The 22,370-nt window shown below is 58.9% G+C and overlaps 1 protein-coding gene across 2 annotated transcripts; it reads right to left on the bottom strand.

Annotated features, from left to right (window-relative positions):
• Window positions 1-1,929: 1,929 nt before the first annotated feature.
• Lmtk3 (lemur tyrosine kinase 3) lies at window positions 1,930-20,702 on the bottom strand. 2 transcript variants are annotated; one of them, XM_071604236.1, is made up of 15 exons: window positions 20,620-20,702; window positions 19,580-19,713; window positions 19,171-19,321; window positions 18,604-18,680; window positions 18,055-18,173; window positions 14,476-14,563; window positions 14,062-14,210; window positions 13,530-13,614; window positions 13,325-13,446; window positions 13,057-13,206; window positions 10,158-12,673; window positions 7,411-7,814; window positions 5,533-5,668; window positions 5,280-5,417; window positions 1,930-2,159 (listed from the first exon to the last, which is right to left on the bottom strand). In XM_071604236.1, the coding sequence occupies exons 1-15, from the start codon at window positions 20,693-20,695 to the stop codon at window positions 2,143-2,145; spliced, it is 4,362 nt and encodes a 1,453-aa protein (XP_071460337.1). In that variant the 5' UTR covers window positions 20,696-20,702; the 3' UTR covers window positions 1,930-2,142. The 2 variants fall into 2 exon arrangements, with proteins under 2 accessions (XP_071460337.1, XP_071460336.1); XM_071604235.1 differs by lacking the exon at window positions 1,930-2,159 and having other exon boundaries at window positions 5,060-5,417.
• Between the last annotated feature and the right edge of the window lie 1,668 nt (window positions 20,703-22,370).

The raw sequence follows: 22,370 nt of genomic DNA, 5'->3' as shown, positions 1-22,370 counted from the left end.
GATGAATTGTGACCTTCCAAAAATTCTAAATTGACATCCCCTGGAATCTCAGAATGTGATCTTATTTGGAAATAGGGTTATTGCAAATATAATTAAAGATGAAGTCATTACTTTGGGCCCTAATCCAATATGACTGGTGTCCTTATAGAAAAGAGCAATTTAGATGAAAGGACACACTGAATGTCATGTGGAGAGGAAGGTGTTTACAAACAGAACCCAAAAGTGACTAGTGACCACTAAGAGCCAGGTTTGGAAAGTTATGCCGCAGATCTTCGTCACAGTCCTCAGAAGTAAATAACTCTCCTGGCATTGATCTTGGACCTCTAGCCTCCAAAACTGTGAGATGATGAATTTCTGTGGTTTAAGCCACCAAATTTTGAGATACTTGTTATGTTAGTTCTAGTGAACTAATATGTCCCTCCTCCCTCAGACCCAGGGCTCCAGCGCCCAGCCCTCCTCCCTGGGGCCTTCATGGCTGAGGCCATGCAGCCCGCCCCCCCCCCCCCACCTCAGCAACACCACACGGGCACAGGCAGTAGCAGTTGGGGGAAGAGGAAAAACCCTCATCCTCTCCATCCTCCAAGCCCCAGGACTTTCTTTCATTTGACCCCAATACCTTCACCACCTTCATTCCTAAGCCAGTGTCTATGGCACCCACCCTTGCCCCTTCTCTCTTCCCTCATCCAAATTACCTCCCTCCAATATGCTGGTAAACCTGGTCTGAAGGTGACGGGGGACAGCCCAGGGCCAAGAGATCAGAGATGCAGAGACAGCCCCAGTCACAGGGAAACGGACAGAGATGGAGGCAGAAACCGGAGAAATGGAGGGAAGGAGACAGAAAGACATAATCGACACAGGGAGAGATGACAGGGAGACCCAGAGAGAAGGCAGGGATGGGAACTCAGACAAAGAAACAAATAGCATTAGACAGTGAGTGAGAGGCTGCGCAGGACCCGGATGGAGAGATGGGAAAACACCAGGCGGGTGGGGAGCACTGGGCCAAAACCCAGGAACTGTGCTTGGACAGAAGAGTGTCTGGGAAGTGGACAGTCACATGCAGAAATGGGTACACTGGGCCAGGTGTGATGGCACACACCTGTAATCCAGGGACTCTGGAGACTGGGGTAGGAGGATCCAAAGTTCAAGGCCAGCCTGGGCAACCTAGTGAGACCCTGTCTCAAACTTTAAAAAAAAAAAAAAAAAAAAGGGGTGAACTGAAGCAAAGCCTCTGTGGGAGGGAGGTTGACTCTGATGTTTAAGCACAGGCAGCAGTGATCTGAGAAGTCATCTGGGTCATGTCCAGTGTGGGCGTCAGCAGGTCATTTCTGAGCCCCCACCCCCCGGCCCTGGCCCTGGGGCAGCTTCTGGCCACTCCTGCAGGCCACCTGGTGGGGAAGGTGGAAATGTGGCTCCCAACCCTCACTGACTCCTCGTGGCTTCTTGAATGATGGATCAGGTGAGGCTGCAGCCGAAGGTGGGCCTGGCACCCACCAGACTCCAGCAGGGATGGAGAGAAACACAGGAGGCCCCTCTGCTACATGGGCCTGGGTGCTGCAGGGAGCTTGGGTGTCCCATCTGCCCGATGGGGGCCGCGAGAACGGTGTCCTCCCTCCCCACGTCACCTCCCCAAGCACACACAGGCTCCACGTTCCTCCAAAAAGTTGTTTTTATCTTTTTTAAATAATGTGAAAATGCCACGCGAAGGTTGGAACCAGAAGCCCCTCCAGGGGCCAGGCTGGGGAGGGGAAGGGAGGCGCGAGATGGGGGGTCCAGGTCCCAGAAGCCTGCGGCCCCTGCATGGGGCTGGGAGTGGGCGAGGTGGGACCTTCGCTGTGCCCAGGGGCGCCAGGCCCAAAAGAGTTCAGTTCAGTTCCAAGAAAGGCGGCTCTCCAGGAAGGGATGGGGGCTTCCTGCCTCATTTGGCACCGAGGGGGTCTGGGGGGTCAGGGGAGCCGTCCGGAGGGCTGGGGGGTGGGGGGCCGGGGCCTCCCGTTTGGCACATGGTGGGGGAGGGGGAGGGCCCAGCCTCAGGGACCTCCCCGGAGTCGGCGTCTGCCGTGGTGGCAGTGGCTCCCTCGTCCACAGAGGATTCTACTCTCAAACCCTCTTCTGGGGGTGCAGGGGGGTCAGGTCTTTGGGGAATCAGTTCTCCACGGGGCCTGAGGATAGAGAGAGAGGAAAGAGAAATGGAATTACAGGAGGACAGGCTCATGGCCTCCAACTCAAATTGAACACAAAACCGAGGGAGTCCCCACCATCTGCCCTGTCCCCGTCTCTGTCCTCACCTACCCCATTTCCCCTGTGTGCCACACACTGGCCTCCTCGCTATTCCTCTGATGTTCTAAGCAGAGCCTTGACCCCAGGGCCTTTGCTTCTGCTGTCCCTGCTGCTCTGAACGCTCTTCCCATGTAGCTCAGACCCTCACACAATGTGCCCCTCAGAGGCCTTGCCCATCCGTTTTGGGTCAAGTAGTTACCCACTGGGGTAACTGGTCACTTGCTTCCCTCTGAGTAATTTTTTTCACATTTCTCACTCCAGGGCCATCCCAGTCATTCTGGAAGAACTTTCTGTCTCCTTACCCCTCTACAGCAGAAGTAAGCCCAGTGAAGACCAGCACAGTGGTCAGTGTCTCCAGCCTATCAAAAGTTCCCTCCTTCCCCATGGAAAAGTCTCTCCCCAGGAACCTCCTGCCAAACTTTCCCAATACCAATCCTCTGGTCACTCCAAGCCATACAAAAGCCTTGTCCGGCCCACAGATCCACAGAGCTAAGGCCAGCACGTGAAGGGTCTCACCAAGGGCTACTGCCAGCCCGAACAGACTCCACCGCCGGCGTCTCCCTGGGGACTCACTCCCACTCTGCGCTCCCTGTCCCATAGCCTCTGCTTTCTTCTTTAAATGAGAAACATGGCCCCACACTCCTTTACTTTTTCTTTTTTTGGTACTAGGAATTGAACCCAGTGGAATTAACCAGAATTATATCCCCAGCCCTTTCTTGAGACAGGGTCTCACTAAGTTGCTGAGGGTCTCACTAAGTTACTGAGGCTGGCTTTGAACTTGTGATTTTCCTGCCTCAGCCAAGTTGCTAGGATCATAGGCGTGTGCCACCATGCCCAGCTCTAGCTCCTTTACAAAAGAGTAGGGAGACCTGGGGCATGTGGCATCACTCAGCACCCAGGAAATGCCGAAGTGGGCAGAGTGGCACCGAGCACAGAGGGGTGCCCACTGCGGGCCCCGCCATGGCCAGGGACTCAGCAGCTTCCCAGCCCGGGCTGCACTGGGAATATCTGTCAACTGAGTACAGGGATTTGGGGTTTCGCACGACTGGGCTCTCTGTCTCGATTTCCAGTGACTAAAGGTGAGGTCACCCTCGCTGACTGGCCCTGCTGGCCTCAGCCCTGACTCATCATTTGGCTGGTGTCCCTGTGCCCTGGAACTATCCCACTTCTCCTCATGGGAGCCCTGCCCTGAGATAGGGGTGTCAGGGAGGAAGTGACATTTGGGGTGAGGCCTGCAAATGCAGCCAAGAGTCAGCCCAGCCCTGTCTGCTCTGCCCTTGACTCTGCCCTGCCCCTCCTCCCTGTGGTCCCCGCTCACCAGCTCCTCTCCTGGATGCCTGCCCCAGCCTCTCCCCTCCACCCAGTTTCCACTCTCTCCCACCTGTGGACTCCTCCTGGCCCCAGAGTGCTTTCCTATACCCAACACTGGCCCAGCCCTCCTCTCCCTACAGCCCTCCATGGCTCCCTAGCATCCCCAGGACGGGTCCCAGCCTCTCAGTCCACAGCAGGCCCTCCAGGGTCTGCCCTGCCCCTCTCACCTCGGCCATGCTGGCCTCCCTTCTGTTCCAGGAACCAGCCAAGCTCTCTCCTGCCTCTGGCCCTTTCTGCAAGCTGTTCCCCGACTCATGGCCCTAGCATGCTGTCCCCTTCCCTTTCACCCATTTAATGACAACCAGCCCTTCAAGTCCCTGGTCAAGTGACACAGCTACTGGGAAGACAAAGCCCTTTCCTCTTGTCATTTGCTTTCTCTGTGATTCAGGCGGTGTTTGGGTGCACAGCCAGGCAGACTCTTGGTCAGCACTGAGTCCCCCCAGCCCACACAGCCCGCACACGGGGCACTCAGTGAACGTCCACCTAGTTAAGGCAATGACAGCTGGCGGTTAGTGACCACTGCTACAGTCAGGCTTCCTGCTCCATACACAGGATCAAACCGTTAAACGCCCTCAACTGCCTTAGGAGATGCTATTAATTATCACCCGCATTCTAGAGATGAGGAAACTAAAGCACAGAGAGGGAAAGTGACTTGCCCTAAGTTCTACAGCTGAGAAATGGTGGGGCCAACTTTTGGACTCGGGCAATATTTGGGGGAGCAGTAATGGAACCTTCTCTGAAAAGGCCCAGTTGCATCTTGCACATTCTCAGCTGTTTTTGAACACAAAGCCACGGGCATCCTGGGGTGTTCTCTGGATCGGCAGCAGAGGGCAGAAGAGAGATCAGTCCAGCATCCGTCCTGCCAGCGAGACTTGCCGGTGCCCTCTCACTAGCCTTGGCTTCCCGCAGTTATCAACTAAGGATGCCCGATCTTCTCCCAAGACGGACTGAGAATGGGCGATATAGAATGTGTGGAATGGCCCAGGAAAAGAGCCTGACAAATCATGCATACTGGAGTAGGCGTGGACTCAGGCCAGAGATGGGGGTTCAAATCCCAGCCCCTCCCTCCTTTCTGTGCCTCAGTTTTCCCTATTGTAGAATGGGGACAAGAATAGAATTGACCCCATGGGATCACGGTGAGGACTACGTGGGTTAAACACCGCATGCACAATGAGGTCTATATGACAGCTTGCTGTAGTTGCAGCAGCAGCTGCCATCACTGCGGTGGGCCTCCCTGGCCACCTCCTCTCCGCTGCAGTCCTTACTACCCAGCGTGGAGCTCGCTAGGTTCTCTCTGCCTGCCTGACCAACATGCCTCCACCAGCGGAGTGGAATCCAGATCCAGCAGGTGCCAGGCAGGAGCTGGAGCCAAGAAGAGGGGCAACGATGGGCAAGAGAGTGTGTGTGTTGTGTGATCCTCAGAGAAAGGGAATCTCCGGCTCAGGGAGGGGGCGTGAGTGCCCAAGACCGTCTGCCGGACTGTCTGACTCGTCCCACAGCTGAGTGGGTGTCGTGGTGACTGAGAGGGACTAAGGAAGAGACAGACGCAGGTAAATCCAGAGATGAGCAAGGTGCGGGGAAACGTGCGGACAGAGACCGCAGAGGGCAGGCCGGGGCCTGGAGCACTGTACCTGCGGGCCGGGCGTCGGGGGCCCGGGCGGGCGGCCCCGGGGTCTCCAGCGCAGGCGAGACGGAGAAGCGGGAGAAGCACAGGGGGGGGCCTGGTGGGGGGAGGAGGGGGAAATCCTCCGCCCACTCGAAACTGCCTCCTGGGGGAGAGGAGAGACCCCGCCAGCCCTCAGACTCCGCGGGGTCCCCCCGGTTCCCGCCCCTCGCCCCGCCCCTCCCCTTGCTCCCCGCCCCGCCCCCCGCCCCGCCCCTCACCAAAGCCGCTGTCGTTGCTGGGAAACCCATCTCCGGGGGTGGCGGGGTGGGGAGGCGTCGGGGGCGCTGGGGGCGTTGACGGGTCCGTGTCCCCCTCGGAGGGGCCCTGGACGCTCAGCTCGTTGGTTGGCGTCTCCTGAGGAGGCAGATGAGGGCACCCGAGAGGGCACGAACGTCACATCCCGCCCACCGCATCCCTAACAAGCCACAAGCCCCGCTGACATTTCCGGGGCTTCAGGTGTCCCGAGTTGTCACCGACTCGTACTCTATGAAAAGGTGGCCGGGACCCCCGTCTGCCTCGGCTCCGCCTTAACTTCGACCTGGCCCGAGGCTCCTTACCTGCCTGCGAGCCCTGCCCACAGCTAGGCCCCGCCCAGGACCACTAGTAGCCTCCGCAGGACAACTCTCCGGCTTCTCACGGCTCTGCTTCCCGCGTTGCCCCAACACAAAACCATCTCCGTGAGCCCCACTCCATCTTCCTCGGCCCACCTCTCTCCCAGATTTAGGTCGCAGGCGTCCAATTTTGTACCCCAGAACTACCCCACCCTGTTCACATCCAGCTCCAGGAGGTGATGATCCTGCCCCTAAGCCCCGCCTTCAGAAGTGGCCCCAACCCAGCCCTCCAAGTTCCAATCTTTTTTGGGGGGGATAAAAAAGTGGGCTGGCTCCAGCTCTTGACTCTGTTCTCGTTCATCTTATGACCTCAGCCCTGACCCAGGTTTATCCAGACAGGCCCTCAGTCCATAAGCACAACCACCACGCCCTTCCGCTTTATCTTCTAAACTAGGAACTACTGAGCTACATCCCCAACCCTTTTAAATTTAAAAAAAAAATTTTTTTGAGACAGGTCTCGCCAAGTTGCTGGGCTAGCCTTGAACTTGCAATGCTCCGGCCTCAGCCTCCCAAGCAACTGGGATTACAGACAGGCTTCTTATTAAAAAAAAAAAAAAAATTTTTTTTAGTTGTTGATGGACTTTTATTTTACTTACTTATAGGCGGTGCTGAGAATCAAACCCTGTACCTCACACATGCCAGGCAAGTGCGCTGCCTCTGAGCCCCAGTCCCAGCCCCCTCTGTTACTTTTAACACGATCCTCAACCCATCTCTCTATGACCCGCCAGTCATTAGTTCCTCCCATTCCTGATCCTACCCCAAATCTTAAGTCCCACCTGGTTAAGATCCCCCCACCCTGAGCCAGCCTAGTCCAAACTGCACTAGTCTCCGTCCCCACCCCTAGGCCACGCCCCCATCTGCTCAATACCTTCTGCCTAGCCTCTCCAGGTTCCTCTACAAAGTCCTTCCCTTTTCTTCCAGATCCGCTCACATTCTGCAGGCCTCTCTAAGCTCTCCATATCCCTCCACACCACAGGTCTCCCCCTCAGTCCAGTTCCAACTCCCTCTCTAGAATTCGCCCACCCCCTTAACCCCTTCCCATTCCCACGTCTCATTTTCCCAGTCTCACCTCATTCCCTGACCAGTTGCTCTCAGGTACTTTCCCACCCTCCAGGCCCCGCCCCCTCGAACCCTGTCCCATCTAGGCCACGCCCACCACGACCCTCTCTAGACCAGGCCTCCTTCCAGATTCCACCCTCGCTGGTCCACCACCTCTAACCCCGCCCAGTCGAGGTTTGGCCTCCCTTCAGGCTGACCCCACTCCCAACTCAGATCCCGCCCCATCCTCACAGCCCCGCCCCATTGCTAGGTCTCATCCTGCCTTTCTAGACCTGCCCCAGGCTCCGCCCCATACTATAATCCTATAAGCCACGCCCCCTGTGGTCAGGCCCCGCCCCCGCTGGTCAGCACCGCCCCACCAGAGGTCTGCCTCCCTCCAGGCTGCTGACCGGTCCCAGGCTACCCGCGACCTTTGAGGATGCCCACCTGGTCGAAGAGGTAGACGGTCACGTCCCCGTGGAAGGAGACCATCTTGCGTTTCCTCTCCAGCTCGCTGTCCTCGGACTCGTCGGCCCCGCGCGGAGACTTGAGCAGCCCCCGCAGCGGGCGGGCCGCGTCCGCGTCGGCGCTGCTCACCACGACGGGCACCGGGGCTGCCCGCGTCCTCCCGGAGCCCCGCTGCCCCGCCGCCGCGCCCGCCTCCTCGTCCTCCTCCTCGTCCTCGTCCTCGTCCTCCCCGTCCTCCGCCGGCCCCGGCGCCCCCGCCCCGCCGGCCTCCCCGCCAGCCGCCCCGACGTCCGCGCCCTCCCACGGGGGCCGACGAGGGCCCGGCCCCGGGAATGGCGTGAGCGTGAGCGGCGGTAGCGCCAGCGAGAGCCGCGAGAGCTTGGCTGCGAGGGGAGAGAGCAGGTAAGCGCCTGTCCTGGGTAAACTGAGGCAGGCCCTCCCACCCAGCTGTGTCCTGGGGTAAGCCCTGGGCATAGTGCAGGCCTTGGTCTTCCGCCTCCACCCTGAACTGAAGGGCTGCACCGAGGCTGTCTCCACGCAGGGTGAGAAAGAGCTCCACCCCACTCCTTTGCTTACTCTCCCCATGGCCCCCGAGAACCCAGAGCATAAAGCCCCAGCTTCTCTCCACGGCCAGGCAGGCTAGAGTGCCTGGCCCGGCTTACCTCTCACCTCTGTCCCCATTCATTCTTAGTCCAGCCACATGCCGGCCCCCTTCTTTCCACCTCTGAGCCATTGTAGGTGCAGGGCCACCTGCCTGGAAATCCCTTTTCTAGCTCAAGTCCTGCTCCCCCTCCAGCTCTGGGCTTTGGGTCAGGCACACCTGCTGGGTCCCATACCTGGGTCCCTCTCCCTCCCAGCAGATTTTCTCAGCATATAACTATGTTTCTGTGGCATTGTGGTTAGTGTTTGCCTCGCCCCGGGACAGACACTTGGGGTTCATTTGTGGCATATTCCCAGGCCCTGAGCACATAGAAGTACTCAGTCAACATTTGTGGGATTAATGAATGATGTTCCCTGTTGTTTGACAGTGAGCAAAGTACTTCCCCCCTGTGGCCCTTGATTGCCAAAGCTGGGTGTCTACAAGTCCCTTCTCTAAGCCCTTTGTCCTACGACTTCCCAGGCTCAGCCTGCTGAGAGGGAAGACTTAGCCTAACTTGCTCCCTTGCCAGTTTTTCTGAACAAGAAGGTCCACCTCTTTGAGCAAACAGAGTTTGCTCACCAGCAAATGAACAGGGGCCACTCATTCCTCCAAAGATGAACTGTGTGCAGTCCCTGGGGGTGGGGGTGGGGTGGGGCAGTGCTGGGGATAAGAGGTGGGCCAGGAATGGGGTGGGAGAAGGATGGGTGTGGACTCGGTTACCTTCCTCCTCTCTGTTACCTTTCACTGACCTTTTACGATTCTCTAAACATGCCCGACTAGTGTCCGCTTGATGCTCTCTACCTGGACACCCTTCCTTCAGATGTCCACTTGGCTCACTCCCTCCTTCCTTCACAACTGCCCAAAAGTCACCTTACTGAGGTCTTCCATGACCAACCATCTCAGGGTGATGGGGTCAGGGGAGGGCTGCTGCAGAGAGAGCACTCTCAGGGGCCATGGGTACCCAGAGGAAGGACAGGTGACAGCCTTTAGAAATCAGGAAGCCTTCCCAGGGAAGGGGAATTTGGGGTAGGGTCTTGAAGGGTGAACAGAGTTCACTGGTGGAGAAAAGGAAGCCAATCCCAGCTTCTCCTCACCCAGCAACTGAGCCCAACCCAGATCCGCTGAGGAATCTCAGCTGCTAATCCCCAACATTTTCATGCTGCTCACAACCACCCCAAGGAGGTGGCAGTGTGTGACACCACAGGCCTTGTGGAAGGAAAGGCCTGTGTGCTACCCCCTCCCAGACCCTTGCCCACACAGCCACAGGTGACCCTTCTCCAGTGTAAAACAGGCCAGGACCTTAGAACTCCCACATCAGCAATCTGGCCTCCCAGAGGCTGGCGACTGTCCCTATGTCCACATCTAGATAGGGCTGCTTATCTTTCCTGTTTATCTTTTAACAGCCCTCCAGGTGACAAGAAGCTTCCTGTGTCCCATCAACATTCACCACTCAGGTGTTCCCTCCCCTCAGCTCACAGCACCCCTAGGTCCTGGTATGCCCAGAGACAACTTAGCCTACTGTCAAATTCAAATCAGAGATCACAGGCCGGCAGCGGGGCCTGTGTGTGTGTGTGTGTGTGTGTGCAGGCTGACTGTCCCCCTTGAGATTGGTCAGCATCATTAATAAAACCCCAGCGCTCTAGTTTAAAAGGGGAGAGTAGCAGCTGGAGCAACCCCAGGTAAGCTTCCTGAGGGTGGCATCTCCTCGAGACAAGGCACTGGCTCCCAACCCCTCTTCAGTCCCCTAGCCCACTTTGCCATTGCCCTAAGCATGGGGCCCTGTGGGCATCTGACCTTGAGACCCCTGGTCTAACTGGACTGCAGTGACAGCTGGGACTGAGTCCCGACACTGGATGAGTGCTGTGGACTCCTGGCTCAGCCCTTACAACCACAGTGAGGCGAGGCAGCGCAGTCTGGACATTTGCCCAAGACAGCCACCAGCAAGGGAACAGGCAGGATCTGAGCCCAGCAGTGGCTCCAGGGTCTGCGTGCACCAAGCCAGCCAGACCTGCCGCTCCTGACCGGGAGGCCCCTGCACCTCGCACCCTGGAAGGAGTGGCCCTCAGACTCCCCACAAACCCCTCACCTTTGATCTGCTCGCTGTTCCCCTGAGGGGGTCCCAAGTCCAAGAACAGTCGTGGCATCTCGGGGCCCTTCCTCTCGGGCTTGGGGGGGTCCCCGTCTCCGCTGGGTGCCGTGTCTCCGGCGGCCCTGCTGTCTGGGACCCCGAGTTCTCCCTCGGGGGCCACCTCCGGCTTGGATCTCTGGGGCGCTGGCTCCGGCCTCCTCAGCTGGGCCTCCAGTGGCGGCGGTGGCAGTGGCTGTGGCCTCGTGCTGTCTACCCATCCGGCCTTTGCGTCCACGCCGCTTCCGGGGCCGCCGCCGGGGGCCATCCCCATGCCCACTGGGGCTTGGCCCCCACTCCCGAGGTCCAGCCTCCCAGCCCCGGGGGCTCTCTGCACCCCCCCAGTCTCGTGGGCTCTCCTCTCGGTCCCGGGTTCCAGTGTCCCGCTCTTGGGGGCTGGGCCAAGGGGGCCAGGGGCTGTCTCCAAGCCGTTCTGGGGCAAGGCCACCTCGCCGGGTATGGGGGCTTTCTCCAGTGAGGTCTCTGGGGCTGGCTCCCCGATCGTGGGGGCTGGACCCCCACTCTCGAGCGTCTTCTCCCAGGGCCCTGGGGCTCTCCAAGGCCCAGTCTCTGGTGGTCTCTCCGTGTTCCTGGGGAATCTCAGGCTCCCATTCTCTGACACCATCTCCTCGCTCTTTGGGGACACCAGTCCCCCATTCACCAGCAGCTTCTCCCCGGCCTCTGGGGACCTCAGCTCCCCATTCTCCAAGGCTTTCTCCTCCTTCCTTGGGGGTGTCAGGTCCCCATTCTCCAGCACTTTCTCTTCTCTCTCTGGGGACTCCAGGCCCCCATTCTCCGCCGCCTTCTCCTCGATGCCCAGGGCTCTCTGATCCCCGTTCTCCAACACTGTCACCCCGTTCACGGGGAGGCTCAGGTTTGGGGCTTTCTTCCCGCCGCCCAGGACTGTCAGGTCCCTGTTCAGGCCTGGGACTTTCTCTCTGTTCCCGGGGCCTCTCCCCGCCTTCCTGGGTCCTGTCTCCCGGGATGTCACCCCCTTGTCCCCTAGGAGGTTCCTCGTCACATCCTCCCGCAGGGACATCAGTAGCTGCTCGGTGCTCACTTGAACTACGAAAGTTGGCTTCTCCCGGTTCCCTGGGGGTGGGTGGGGACCCGGGTCTGGGGGTGGCCGGGGCGCTCCTGGGTCGGGTGGCTCGGGGGGAGCCCGCGGCCGAGGGACCCCTTCCTCCTCGGCCGCCCCCCCACCTGGGAAGGCTCCCTCGGGGGAAAAAGGGGTCTCGGTCTCGTAGCCGCTGTCCCCCGGCTTGGGGCCCGGAGACGACAGGCCTGAGCCTGGACTGGCCACGGCCGACGGGGGGTCGGGGGACGGGGCCGGTTCCGTGGAGGCCCGGGGAGGTGGCGGCGGGGGGGGGGGAGCGGGAGGTGGCCCCCGCCCGGGGTACTGGGGTGCTGCGGCCCCCATGAGGGGGTCCAGAAATTCGGGGGGGGCTGAGGTGGGGGGGGCCAGGGGCAGGTCGGCCAGGGAACCCCGCTCTGCCCGCAAGGATGAGTCGTCCTCGGGGGGGTGGGGACAGCCAAGGGCAGGGTGGCCCCCCCAGCCAGCCACGGCGTCTCCCCGCTCCAGTGGCAGGCAGGAGCAGGCCCCCTCGCGGCTGCACAGGGGGCAGGGCAGGGGGCCCCTGCGGCTGGGGCCACCCCCGAGGCTGCTGCTGTCTTCGCCGGGGGAGCTGCCCTCCTCCTCCTCCTCCTCCTCGTCGGCCCATGGGGCAGTGCCCCGCTCCCCCAGCACCTCGGCAGGGTCTCCGGCCAGGGTCTCCCCAGCGCCCCGGCCCTCGGGGTCCCAGCCACTCAGCAGGAAACTGCCTGATGCTGAGGACTGGGCCGGGAAGGGCCGGGGCGCAGGGAAGAGGGGGGACGCCCAGGTCTCGGACACCAGCTGGGGCACCTCGGAGGGGGCCTGAGGGGCCTGAGGGGCAGGCACGCCTGGGTCCAGGGGGTCCCAGTCGTTGGGGAAGAGGGGCTCGGGTGGGGAGCCATGCTCCTCCAGGCGGATGTAGTACTCGCTGCTCACCGAGGGGCTGCGGGCGCTGATGACCGGCAGCACACTGGGTGTGGACAGTGCCTCATAGAAAGGGTTGGAGGGGTTGGCATGGGGGGCTGGGGGTGCAGACGCCGGCTGCCAGGGAGGTGCCCCCCCACCCCGGCCTGCCCCACGCCTCGCCTTCTCCCACAGGCACTCAAGGTTGAGGCCACGGCTACTCTCAGTGACCGTGAGCACATCATCAGGGTCAGCCCCAGGGAAGCCATCCAGAAGGGGGAACGGCGAGGACAGGGTCCCTGGGCGGGGTGCACTGTGCGATGGCGGCCAGGGCCAGGGGAAGGGACCATCTCGGGGTGGGGGTGGAGGAGGTGGGGGTCTGGGGGGGCGCTCAGAGAGCAGGTACGTGAGCTGCAGTTGGAGATCAGAGGCTGAGGGGCGCTGGGCAGGCGGCCGCCAGCAGGACTGCAGGATGTCATACCTGGAGGGAAACAGAGAGGCAAGCGTAAGCAGGGGGATCCCCAGACAGGGACGGAGACCCCAAGAGTGGGCCTGAGGCCTCCAGGTGGGTCAGGGTCCCAGAGAGAGAGGGACAGTAAAGTCAATGGGAAGAAGGAGCCAGGACACTGTCTCCATCTGGGCTGAGTCTTAGTGAATTCACAGTTCAGACCCCAGCTCTGCCACCTCCTGCCTCAGTTTACCCACTCCAAGTGGCAGATGCTGGCTCGAGGGGGGTGAGGAGGTCACTTCTCTGTTCTTGGGAGCAAGTGAGATTGTAGGTGGTGTGTGGAAGAGGTGGAGGGACTGAGACCATCCTGGGTGGGATGGGCAAGGCTAGGGGCCAGGAGTCGGCCTGGTCCTCACCAGTAGTCGGCATAGGGCAGCTTGAGCCTGGGGCGGGCTAGCTTGACGTGCTGCTGGCGGACAACAAAGGCGAGGACCTCCTCGTCTGACAGGTGGCGGTAGGGCTGTGCCCCAAACTCAAACAGCTCCCACAGGGTCACCCCCAGGGACCTGTAGGGAGCAGAAGGCACAGAGGGCTCAGCGCAGCCCTGCTCCTCAGGGGTCCTCCCCCAGGGGAGGCATCCAGTGATCTTCCATCTTCCCTGCCCTCCAAAGCCAGGCCCCTTACCAGATGTTGCTCTCTCGACTCTGGTCCACCACCATGAAGGTCCCGTGCAGCTCCCCGAGGAGTTCGGGCGCTGCCCAGCGCAAGGGGATCCATAGGCGCTCGGGGGTCAGGTAGTAGTCCTCCTGGCAGGGGAGGGGCCGGGACAGGGTCAGGAGGGTCAAGGCACCCCCAGAGCCCCCCCGCCCGGGCGGAGGGCCGCCCCCACCTTGTAGTTGCTGTGGGCCAGCCCATAATCTCCGATGCGCACCGTGAGGTCAGAGGTCAGCAGGCAGTTGCGCAAGGCCAGGTCGCTGGGGGCGGGGCGAGACCAGTGAGGGCAGAACCACGCCCACTCTCCCTCTGACTCCGCCCCTTACTCCCTCGCCCAGGTTGCTTTGCCTCCGCACACTCCTCTCCCCTAACTCCTCCTTTTCCTCTCCTGGTTCCTCCCCTCCGGGTCTCTCCCCTCCTCTGCTGGCCCCTCCCTCTCCTAACTCCTCCTGTTTGGGCTCCCCCCGCCCCTCCCTGGCTCCTCCCCCTTTGGCTCTTCCCCTCCTCTCCTGGCCCCTCCGTCCCCTGGACCACCTTCTTTCCTCTCCTGGCTCCTCCTCTCCTCCTTATCCCCCTGCCTCCTCCCCATTCTCCTCGGCCCCGCCCCTTCTCTTCCCCAACTCCCCTTTCTACTGTGCCTCCCGGGCTTTCCCCGGATGCCCGCCCTCAAGACACCTCCCTGCTTTAGCTCCTCCCCCGTGGCCCACCTGTGCACGTAGTTGTGCGAGTGCAGGTGCGCCAGCCCGCGGGCGATCTCCAGGCCCATCCTCTGCAGTGTGCGCAGATCTCGAGGGGGCAGCTCTGGGGACAGGCCCTCGGGGGGCCGCTGGGCTCGGAGGTAACGCTTCAGGTCCCCCTGAGAGGGAGACAGGAACAGGTCAGCACAGCAGCCCCTCCAGGACACTAACAGTGCAGCTAGTCTGAAGCGAAGGAGGAGGCTGGACGGCCCCTCGACCTCAGTTTCCCCGCTTCAGGGCAGGCATGCGTACAGCGAGCTCAAGAATGGGGCGCCGCCACACGAGTGCCTCGGGATGGTGATACAGAGTGGGGGGCAGGGGTCCTCGGTTTGCCCCACCTCTCCCTCCTCTAGCTCCCGAGTCTCGCCCCCACCCCGACCTCACCAGCTGACAGAACTCCATGATCAGCAGGAAGGGCAGCGTCTCCACACAGAGGCCCAGGCACTGGAGGACGTTGGGGTGCTGCAGGCTCCTGTGGGGGAGGCTGCGGGTGAGGAGCTGCCCTCCCTCCCACCGCAGCTCCCCCATAGCACCCAACCTAGTCAACCTCTTCTTTTGTGGTGCTGGGGATCGAACCCAGGACTTTGTGCATGTGAGGCGAGCACTCTACCAACTGAGTACATCCCCAGCCCGTGGGCAACCTCTTTGGTCTATTTCCTCACTCAGAGTCCCTTTGCTCTCCCTCACTGGCCTACAGTGCCAAGTCAGACCCCGAAGTGACCCATTCCTCCTCATTCCCAGCCTCCTCTTGCCTCTACCCTCCTGCCTGGGCCTCTCTGCCTTCAGGCCTGCCTCCCATCCCTCCCCTTCAGTTTGTCCCTGACCTGCCATTCACCTGCTCACAGTGCTTTGTGGCTTCCCAGAGCCCTGCTCTTTGGTGTCCTCTGTCTCTAGAGCTGGCCTGTCCCCTCTTCACCCAGTGTACATCTTCCCAAACATGGTGGCAGACCCTGCTTAGGCTCCCAGCCTTGGCACTTAAGAATTCTGGAGCATGCCCCCCTTTGTCAAAGTCCTCTGCAGGCCCCAGCTTCCCCACGGTCTCCCCAGGGAGCCTCACCGCCCTCCCCCATGCTGGGCCAGTGCCCCTCCTCCACCCTCACACTCTCAGTTTGATCCTAATTCCGACTTTCCCAGGGGTATCATCTCAGCCAAGTCATGTCACCAGTTCCTGCCTTCATTTGTCTCACCTATAAAATGGAGCTCCCTCATCTGGTTCTGGAGAGGAATTTCACCAGGTCAGGGAGCTGGTCTGCGCTGCAAGGTCCCAGCTGTTTCTGCTGTTTTTATTTTAACATCTCAACCCACTGGCTGTGTTTCACCCTCTGTCCTAGCTGTGGCTCCCGAGCCACTGGCTCCCGACCTTGGCGTCTACTGTTTCCTCTGCCTGGGACACTCCCCACAGTGCTGTGCATGGCTGGTACCTCCGGTCAACCCTGGCTCTCAGATGCTCCCGTCCAAAGTAACCTGTCTCTGTCACATACTGTCTTATTTCCTCGTGCCACTTATTCTCTGATTTCCTTCTTAAAATTTAGTTCTTATTTTTGTGTCTCCTCCACTTGGTGGGGTAAGCTCTTCTAGGGCAAGAACATGGGGGCAGTTTGCTCACAGCTGTGACCCCAGTCACAGACCAATAAGGTGCTCCATAAAAACGTGCTTGGTGAAGGACTTGGCCTTCACAGAGGTCTGCAACTCGGGGGGTGAAGCATTTCAGGCTAGCAGCCAGTCCCGTCAGGGGTAGAAACATGGCAAGGCCTGATGGGGGGCAAGGGTCACTTGGTGCTGTTGGGGCCAGAGGCCAAGCCCCAGCCATCAACCACCTGTATTCTAAAAGCAGCTCTGTGTCCTGTAACCTCCTCCACCTTAGAGAATAGTGCCTTCTGTCCAGTTAATTGAAGGCTCACGTGACAAAGTGTTCATAGAGCACTTGAAACGTGGTGAGTGTGGCTGGGAAAGCGAGCTTCTAATTTGATTTCATTGTATTTAGCTTAAATGTAAACAGCCACGTTTGGCTGGTGGGTGATAAGCAAGTAAAGAAAATAATGACCAAGTGGGATATGTGTGACATGATGGGACACCCCAGGGCTGTCCCTGTGGGGAGTGAGGGAAGGATTCTGTGAGCTGAGATCTGAGAAGGGAAAGGGAGCCCCCAGTTCAAAGTGCATGAGCAAGGAGCCATGTTCCCGCGGCAGGGAAAGGGGCTGCTGTGGGAGGCTTAGTAAAGAGGAGAGAGTGGCTGGGGCAAGGGGACAGTGGCAGGAAGGGGACAGGGTCAGACTGTGCAGGACCTGGGGTTTGTAGGGAAGACTGGGACTTGTCCTGTGGGCAACAGGCAATCATGAGCAGTTTTGAAGTAAGGGAGAGCCAAAGTCCAAGGTCTGTGTCTCTCAGGGTGAGTCCCATTTTTACAGCTGTCCTCCCAAGTGATCTCTGTCACACACCCTTTCCGTGACAGGAAACTTAGTACCTCACAATACAATTATCTGGCAAATGTTTACCCTGAGCTCATCCTAGGAGCCCTTAGAGTGGACGGGGGTAAAGAGGAGAGGCACCGAGTCTCTCTTCCCAGACCTCACAGTAACAAGGGAGAAGGGGATAGGGCAGAGCTGCTCAGTGGGTAGCATGGGGGCCTTCCCAGGGCTGGGGGTCTGTGCTTCTGGCTGTATCCTTCCTTACCCATGCAGGGGCCTTAGGAAGGGAACCACTGTCAAGTACCCAGCACTTAATACAGGTCATCTTACGTCTTCCCATCTGATCTCTTCATGAGGATATAAGGGGTTCCTGGGCTCACTTGCCAGATGAAGATACCGAGGTTCAGAGTGGAGAGGAGTTGGCCTCTAGCTAAACTTCAGTGCTCCCCTGACCTCCATCATACTTCATATCCCCAGCTCTGTCCAAGGAAAAACCTGAGGCTCTGGAGGGAAGTTTTCGGAGTTGCACAGCCAGAAAGAAGTCGATCTGAGATCTGAACCCAGTTTGACCCTACACTGTGTTCCTTCCGCTTGTAAGGATGGTCTTAGGCCTTAGCCTAAGCAACTCCATTTTAAAACTCCAGTTTGAAACCTGCAGTCTCACCAGGCACACCTACGGAGCCCTCCAGTAGGGCTCTCAGGCATAAACAAGTCACTTCTCCCTACCCTGACAAACTCAGAGTGAAGTGTCTGTCACAATGCCCTCACCCTGATAAGAGGGAAAGGCAAGAAAATCAGGGTGGGGGCCACCAGACCAGATGCTTTAACCTCAGGACAAATGATGTCACTGAGAAATCCAGCAGCAGCTGATAGGGATTGAAGGAGTAGTCAGAAGCCCCCAAAATTTAGTATAAATGATGGAGCAAATGAAGAGACATTCAGCCAGCCGACCCTGATGCACACGAGCCTGAGGGGGACCTTGGCTGACACCCCACTCTTCTCATCTGCCTGATCCTCTGCGTTGTTCTCACCGCTCTCAAACTCTGCAGCAGCCTCTTGACTATGACCGCCTCCCCAGCTGGCCATCAGCTCCACCCCAGGAGAAGCCGGCCTTGGTTCCTGACCTGATCACCACGGTCTGAGTGGTGGGCATCTGCTGGACTTAAAGCCTAAGGCCTGGGACTTCTGATCTGATGATACCTGAACTTAGCATGCAGAGGGAATGTCTGTCCTGAGCCTTGCAGGTAGCTGAGGTGCTGTTTGCAGTGCTTAGAACTAATCTAGAACTGATTGCTGTGAATTGACTATGTCTATTGCAGTGCCCAGCGTTAAGGTTGTCATTTTCTTGATTAAGAATCTATAGAGTGAAATTGTATTGAGTGATTTGAGTAAAGCACTGAAAAGGGCAGAAGTGCATGAACATTCTTTATTTCTGCCCCTCAACTGCATAAGTCGCACCTTTTGCCATCGAAACACCATTCCTAAATGTGACCTCTCTGAGGGGCAAACCCAGAGTCTGGGCTCCCAGAACCCCATCCTGAGAAGCCTCCCCTACCTGTAAGGCTGAGCTTCCGAGATGAACTTGCGCTGCTCCAGCGGCCCTGCGCTGGCTCGGAGCTCCTTCACCACCACCTGGGCTGGGGTGTAGTCAGAGAAGAGCTCTCCGAGGATCACCTGGCCAGGGGCACCACGAGTCAGCGGCTGCACGCCTCTCCACAGCTCCCAACTCCCCACTCCTGTCCAGCCCCCACTTCATATCCACCGCCCCCTCCCCTACCCAATTCGGAGTGAGAGACTCACGGGCCCAAGGTCCGATGGACGCAGGGATAGATGGAAGGATGGACAGACGGACGGACGCGTGGAGAGCCAGGTGGCGAGGCAGAGTGGTCAATGGAGTGAGGAGGGAGGCGCTGACCGACAGACGTGGACGATGGGGAAGGAGGATGCAGGTGAGAGGTGGATGGAGGGGCATGGGTAGGCTGCGGGGCTGAGGGTGGGGAGGCAAGGGGCAGATGAGAAGTGGTGAGAGCAGGGGGATGGACACAGAACAGAGGACAGGCTAGGACTGTATGGACACCCTACCTCCCACCCAAGCCCCACTCACCTTCCCAAACCAGCCACTCCCAATCTCTTGCAGGTAGCTGAGGTGCTGGCGGCTAAGACTCAAAGGGGTGGTCATGTCTGGGGAAGGAGTAGGATGGGGAGGCCCCTGAGCCTCTCTTCTCTCCCGGGTGCCACCTCCCCACCCCCCAAACACTTAGTGGGGACTGGGGTCATAGCAGACACCAATCTCTTTTCATTGGCTGCTTCTAACATTCCATAACAGGATCTCAGCCTCCTCATTGGCTGCCCACAAGATTCCAGCATCCAATCAGCCTTTCCATTGGCATCCTAAGCTCCAATGACTTGATGTCAGCCTCTCATTGGCTGCCTCTGAGGTTGAGATCTAGGCTGATCTCACCATCCAATGCCCCACAAGAATCTGCAAATCTGGTTTTAGAGTAAGCACTGACTTCCACCAGGATGATCTGTCTCCCCACAGGCTACTTCCAAGAACCTAGGGCTCTCACCTCTGCCTTCCCAGTCTTAGCTTCCCTGAAGGGAAGACACTCAGGGCCTTCAGCCCTGTCCTCTGGGACCATGGGATCCTGGTCTGGGTCTGAAGCAGTACCTGAGTGTGAAGGTTGCGGGGCAGGCATTGGCAAGGAGACCTCAGCCAGCGGGAGAATGTAGACATCAGGCAGCGACTGTGATGAGGAGGTCTCCTCTGCTGGGGGAGTGTACTCCCCAGAGCAGTCCTCTCCTTCAGGGTTCTCAAACTCCTGTAGCCAGGAGAGGTGAGAAGGAGAACGCAGGGCTGAGAGATGCACCATAATCATTCTCCTAAGTATGTCTCCCGGCTTCTCTTAACCATCCTCCATCCCAGCCCAATTTCCAGATCCCAGGGTTCCAGGTCTTGCCATAACTTCAGGCCAGGGTGGGCTGTTGGACTTCTGCCCCTTCTCCACCAGTTATCTGGCTTGAGGAGAAAGGCTTGGCCTGGGCCTTCCTCCCCAGGTTGATCCCTTCAGGCACCTCACCTTGAAACCGACATCGCCCCTTTTGCAGCACAGACAGGTGAGGAGGAGGAAGATGAAGGCCAGCAGGCCGGAGCAGGAAATGAGGACCACGGCGTAGGGAGGAGCCAGAGGGGCCCGGCCCAGGGCGAATCCATCTGTGGGCACAGGTCTGGGCTAGGGTTCCAGCTTCCAGCCTCTTGCTCCTGGATTCCAAGCCCCTCCCGTCCCGGCCAGTCTTGGACTACAACTCCCACGATGCTCTGCAACTAGGGTCCCTTGACAGAGGAGCCGGATGACCCAGGGCATTGTGGGAATTGTAGTTTGAGGCCTTCCCAGGTGGTTGAGCTGGGGGTGGGGTCTTTCCTCTCGCCCCAAGCTGGGACCCCCGACCGCATCCCCTCACCCCATACTTGAGCGAATTCCAGTGAGGACTCAGGGAAGCAGTAGTAGTAGTGAGGCCTGGAATGCTCAGAATTTAAAATACGCTCCTACGGACAGCTTCACCCCCCCCCCCGCCCCCATTGAAGGAAGAGGATGAGCCCTAACTGCAGGCTGGTGGAAGATTCTTGCCCCATTCTGAACAACCACCGCCCCGGTCAAGGGGGCTGAGACCTGTCTCTTTTAAGGACGCTTGGAGTACAGACTTGTCCTCTAGCCCCAAACCAAACCCCCGAGAAGGGAACTCCGCAAGACCTGGGTCCTCCCCAAAGCCAGAGACAGCCTCCGGTGCTGTGTCCGCCTTCGAAATAGTATTCGTCCCCTCTGCCCCAATTCTCCCGGAGCCTCCGTCCTTCCCAGCTCCCTGCACACACCCGCACACACACATGCGTGCACACATACACACGTTGCCTAACAGACCCCCCTCCCCACCCAGCCCCCAGCCTGCCTCCCCCAGGCCCTGTTGACAGAGACACCGTCCGCGCGGCAGTTCCAGGCCCAGTTTGGCTGCAGAGACGCGCACAGGTGATGCGGCCGGAGCCCCGCAGACAGGCCCCGGGCAGGCAGTGAGGCCGCGGTGGGGGTGGGGGCCGCTGGACAGGCGGATGGCCGCACAGACTCACCGGGATGGGCCGGGGACGCCAGGCAGCCAGAGGCGGAGACGGCCGCGAGGAGGATGAGGGCGCCAGGGGCAGGCATCTTGTCGAGGATGGAAGGGAGGTGGAGGTGGTGGCGGCTGGGGAGGAGGGGGGGCGGGCCCTCAGCCCCCAGCCATGGGGACCCGCGCGACCCTGGCCTCCCCCCAGCCCAGGAGTGGGGCAGGAGACGCAGGACGGGGGAGGGAGGGGTTGCTTACTGACTCAGGTACCCCCCTCCCCCTCTTTGAAGGGACAGACAGATGAAGGGATGGAGAGGCGGACAGAGGAGAGGAGCCGGGGAGCCGGGTTGCTGGGGTGGGGGGGAGAGGGTAGGATGGGGGGGCGAGACTGAGGGCCCCGCCCCCGAGGACAGCCCGGATTGGGGGAGCAGAGAGCCTGTCAGAGGAAGGGTGGGAGGAGGGAGGATGGAGGGAGGATGGAGCGTTGTCATGGCAACTGGCTCCTGGTAGCATTGGCTGCCGGGAGGGAGGGGAGAAAGGGGAGGGGGGGACAGACAGGGACCAGTAGACCCTTGGGGCGGGGGAGCAGTGTCCACAGTGCCTGGCCGTGACTCCACTGTGACACACCACTGTCATGGACACGTGTGCTACACACTGAGATGCAGATGTCAAGCACACACAGCCCACACACAATGACACATGTCGCAGAAATCCTCATAGACAAGTATATCACATACAAAGGTGGACAGCCATCAGCAGACGGGGACACGTACACGTCACACACAAAGATGCAGGGACAGGCCACACTGGGAACACACAGGCAGTCCAGCCCTGGCACAGATGCACCCGGCCACGCAGGAACATCAAAGCATCACAAACACACACACACACACACACCACAAAGTAAAGCTCCAAATCCGCAGACACAGGTGCCTCAGACAAAGATCCACAAGGACACCATAGTGACACGGGGAGGCACATAGTCACAAACGTAGACATCCACACACCAATAGGCAACAAAGAACACCCAGACACAAGTATCACATATATGCACACTGCACAGATATACACAGGCATTGCTTGCACTGGGGAACACAGAAACATGTATCACATACGGGAGTGCACAGGGACACAACAGAGACATGCACAGACAGGCACAGCACATACATGAATACACAGAAACACAATGCATGCCTGTCTACAGGCACAGATAAGATATGCACATTGCTCACAAACACACTTTGTTCCCAGGGATACATACAGACACATCACATGCATAGACACACATGGGCACATGCAGCTCAGGCATACAAAAGCTATACACAAAAATACACACAATTACATGACACACCAGTACATTCAGATGCATATCACGCACACATACACACACATTATTCATAAACACACAGGTAAGAACATCAGGCATAGATAAAAGACACACATATCACCTAAATGGGGCGGGGGGGGGGGAGTCACACACGTCACAAATATACACACATTTCACATAAGGTTACAAAATCTCTACCCCACCAGAGTCACACAGCAATAAACAGGCACACATAACACAAAGATTTAGAAATGCACTACACATACCATGACACACAGACACACGCAGCACATATACACACACATTACACGACCACAAACATTTGCCTCATACAAAAGATACATAATCATAGTTGATTTTATTTATTTATTCTTATGCGTATTTACTGGCGCCAGGCATTGTTCTCAGCGCTTTACACGTATTACCTTTTAATCCTCACAACAGCCCTC

Source organism: Marmota flaviventris, chromosome 18 (genome assembly GCF_047511675.1).
Source record: "Marmota flaviventris isolate mMarFla1 chromosome 18, mMarFla1.hap1, whole genome shotgun sequence".
In the NCBI taxonomy this organism is placed as follows: Eukaryota; Metazoa; Chordata; class Mammalia; order Rodentia; family Sciuridae; genus Marmota; species Marmota flaviventris.
Note: the sequence above shows the minus strand (reverse complement) of the source record. Positions and strands in the feature narration are given on the sequence as shown.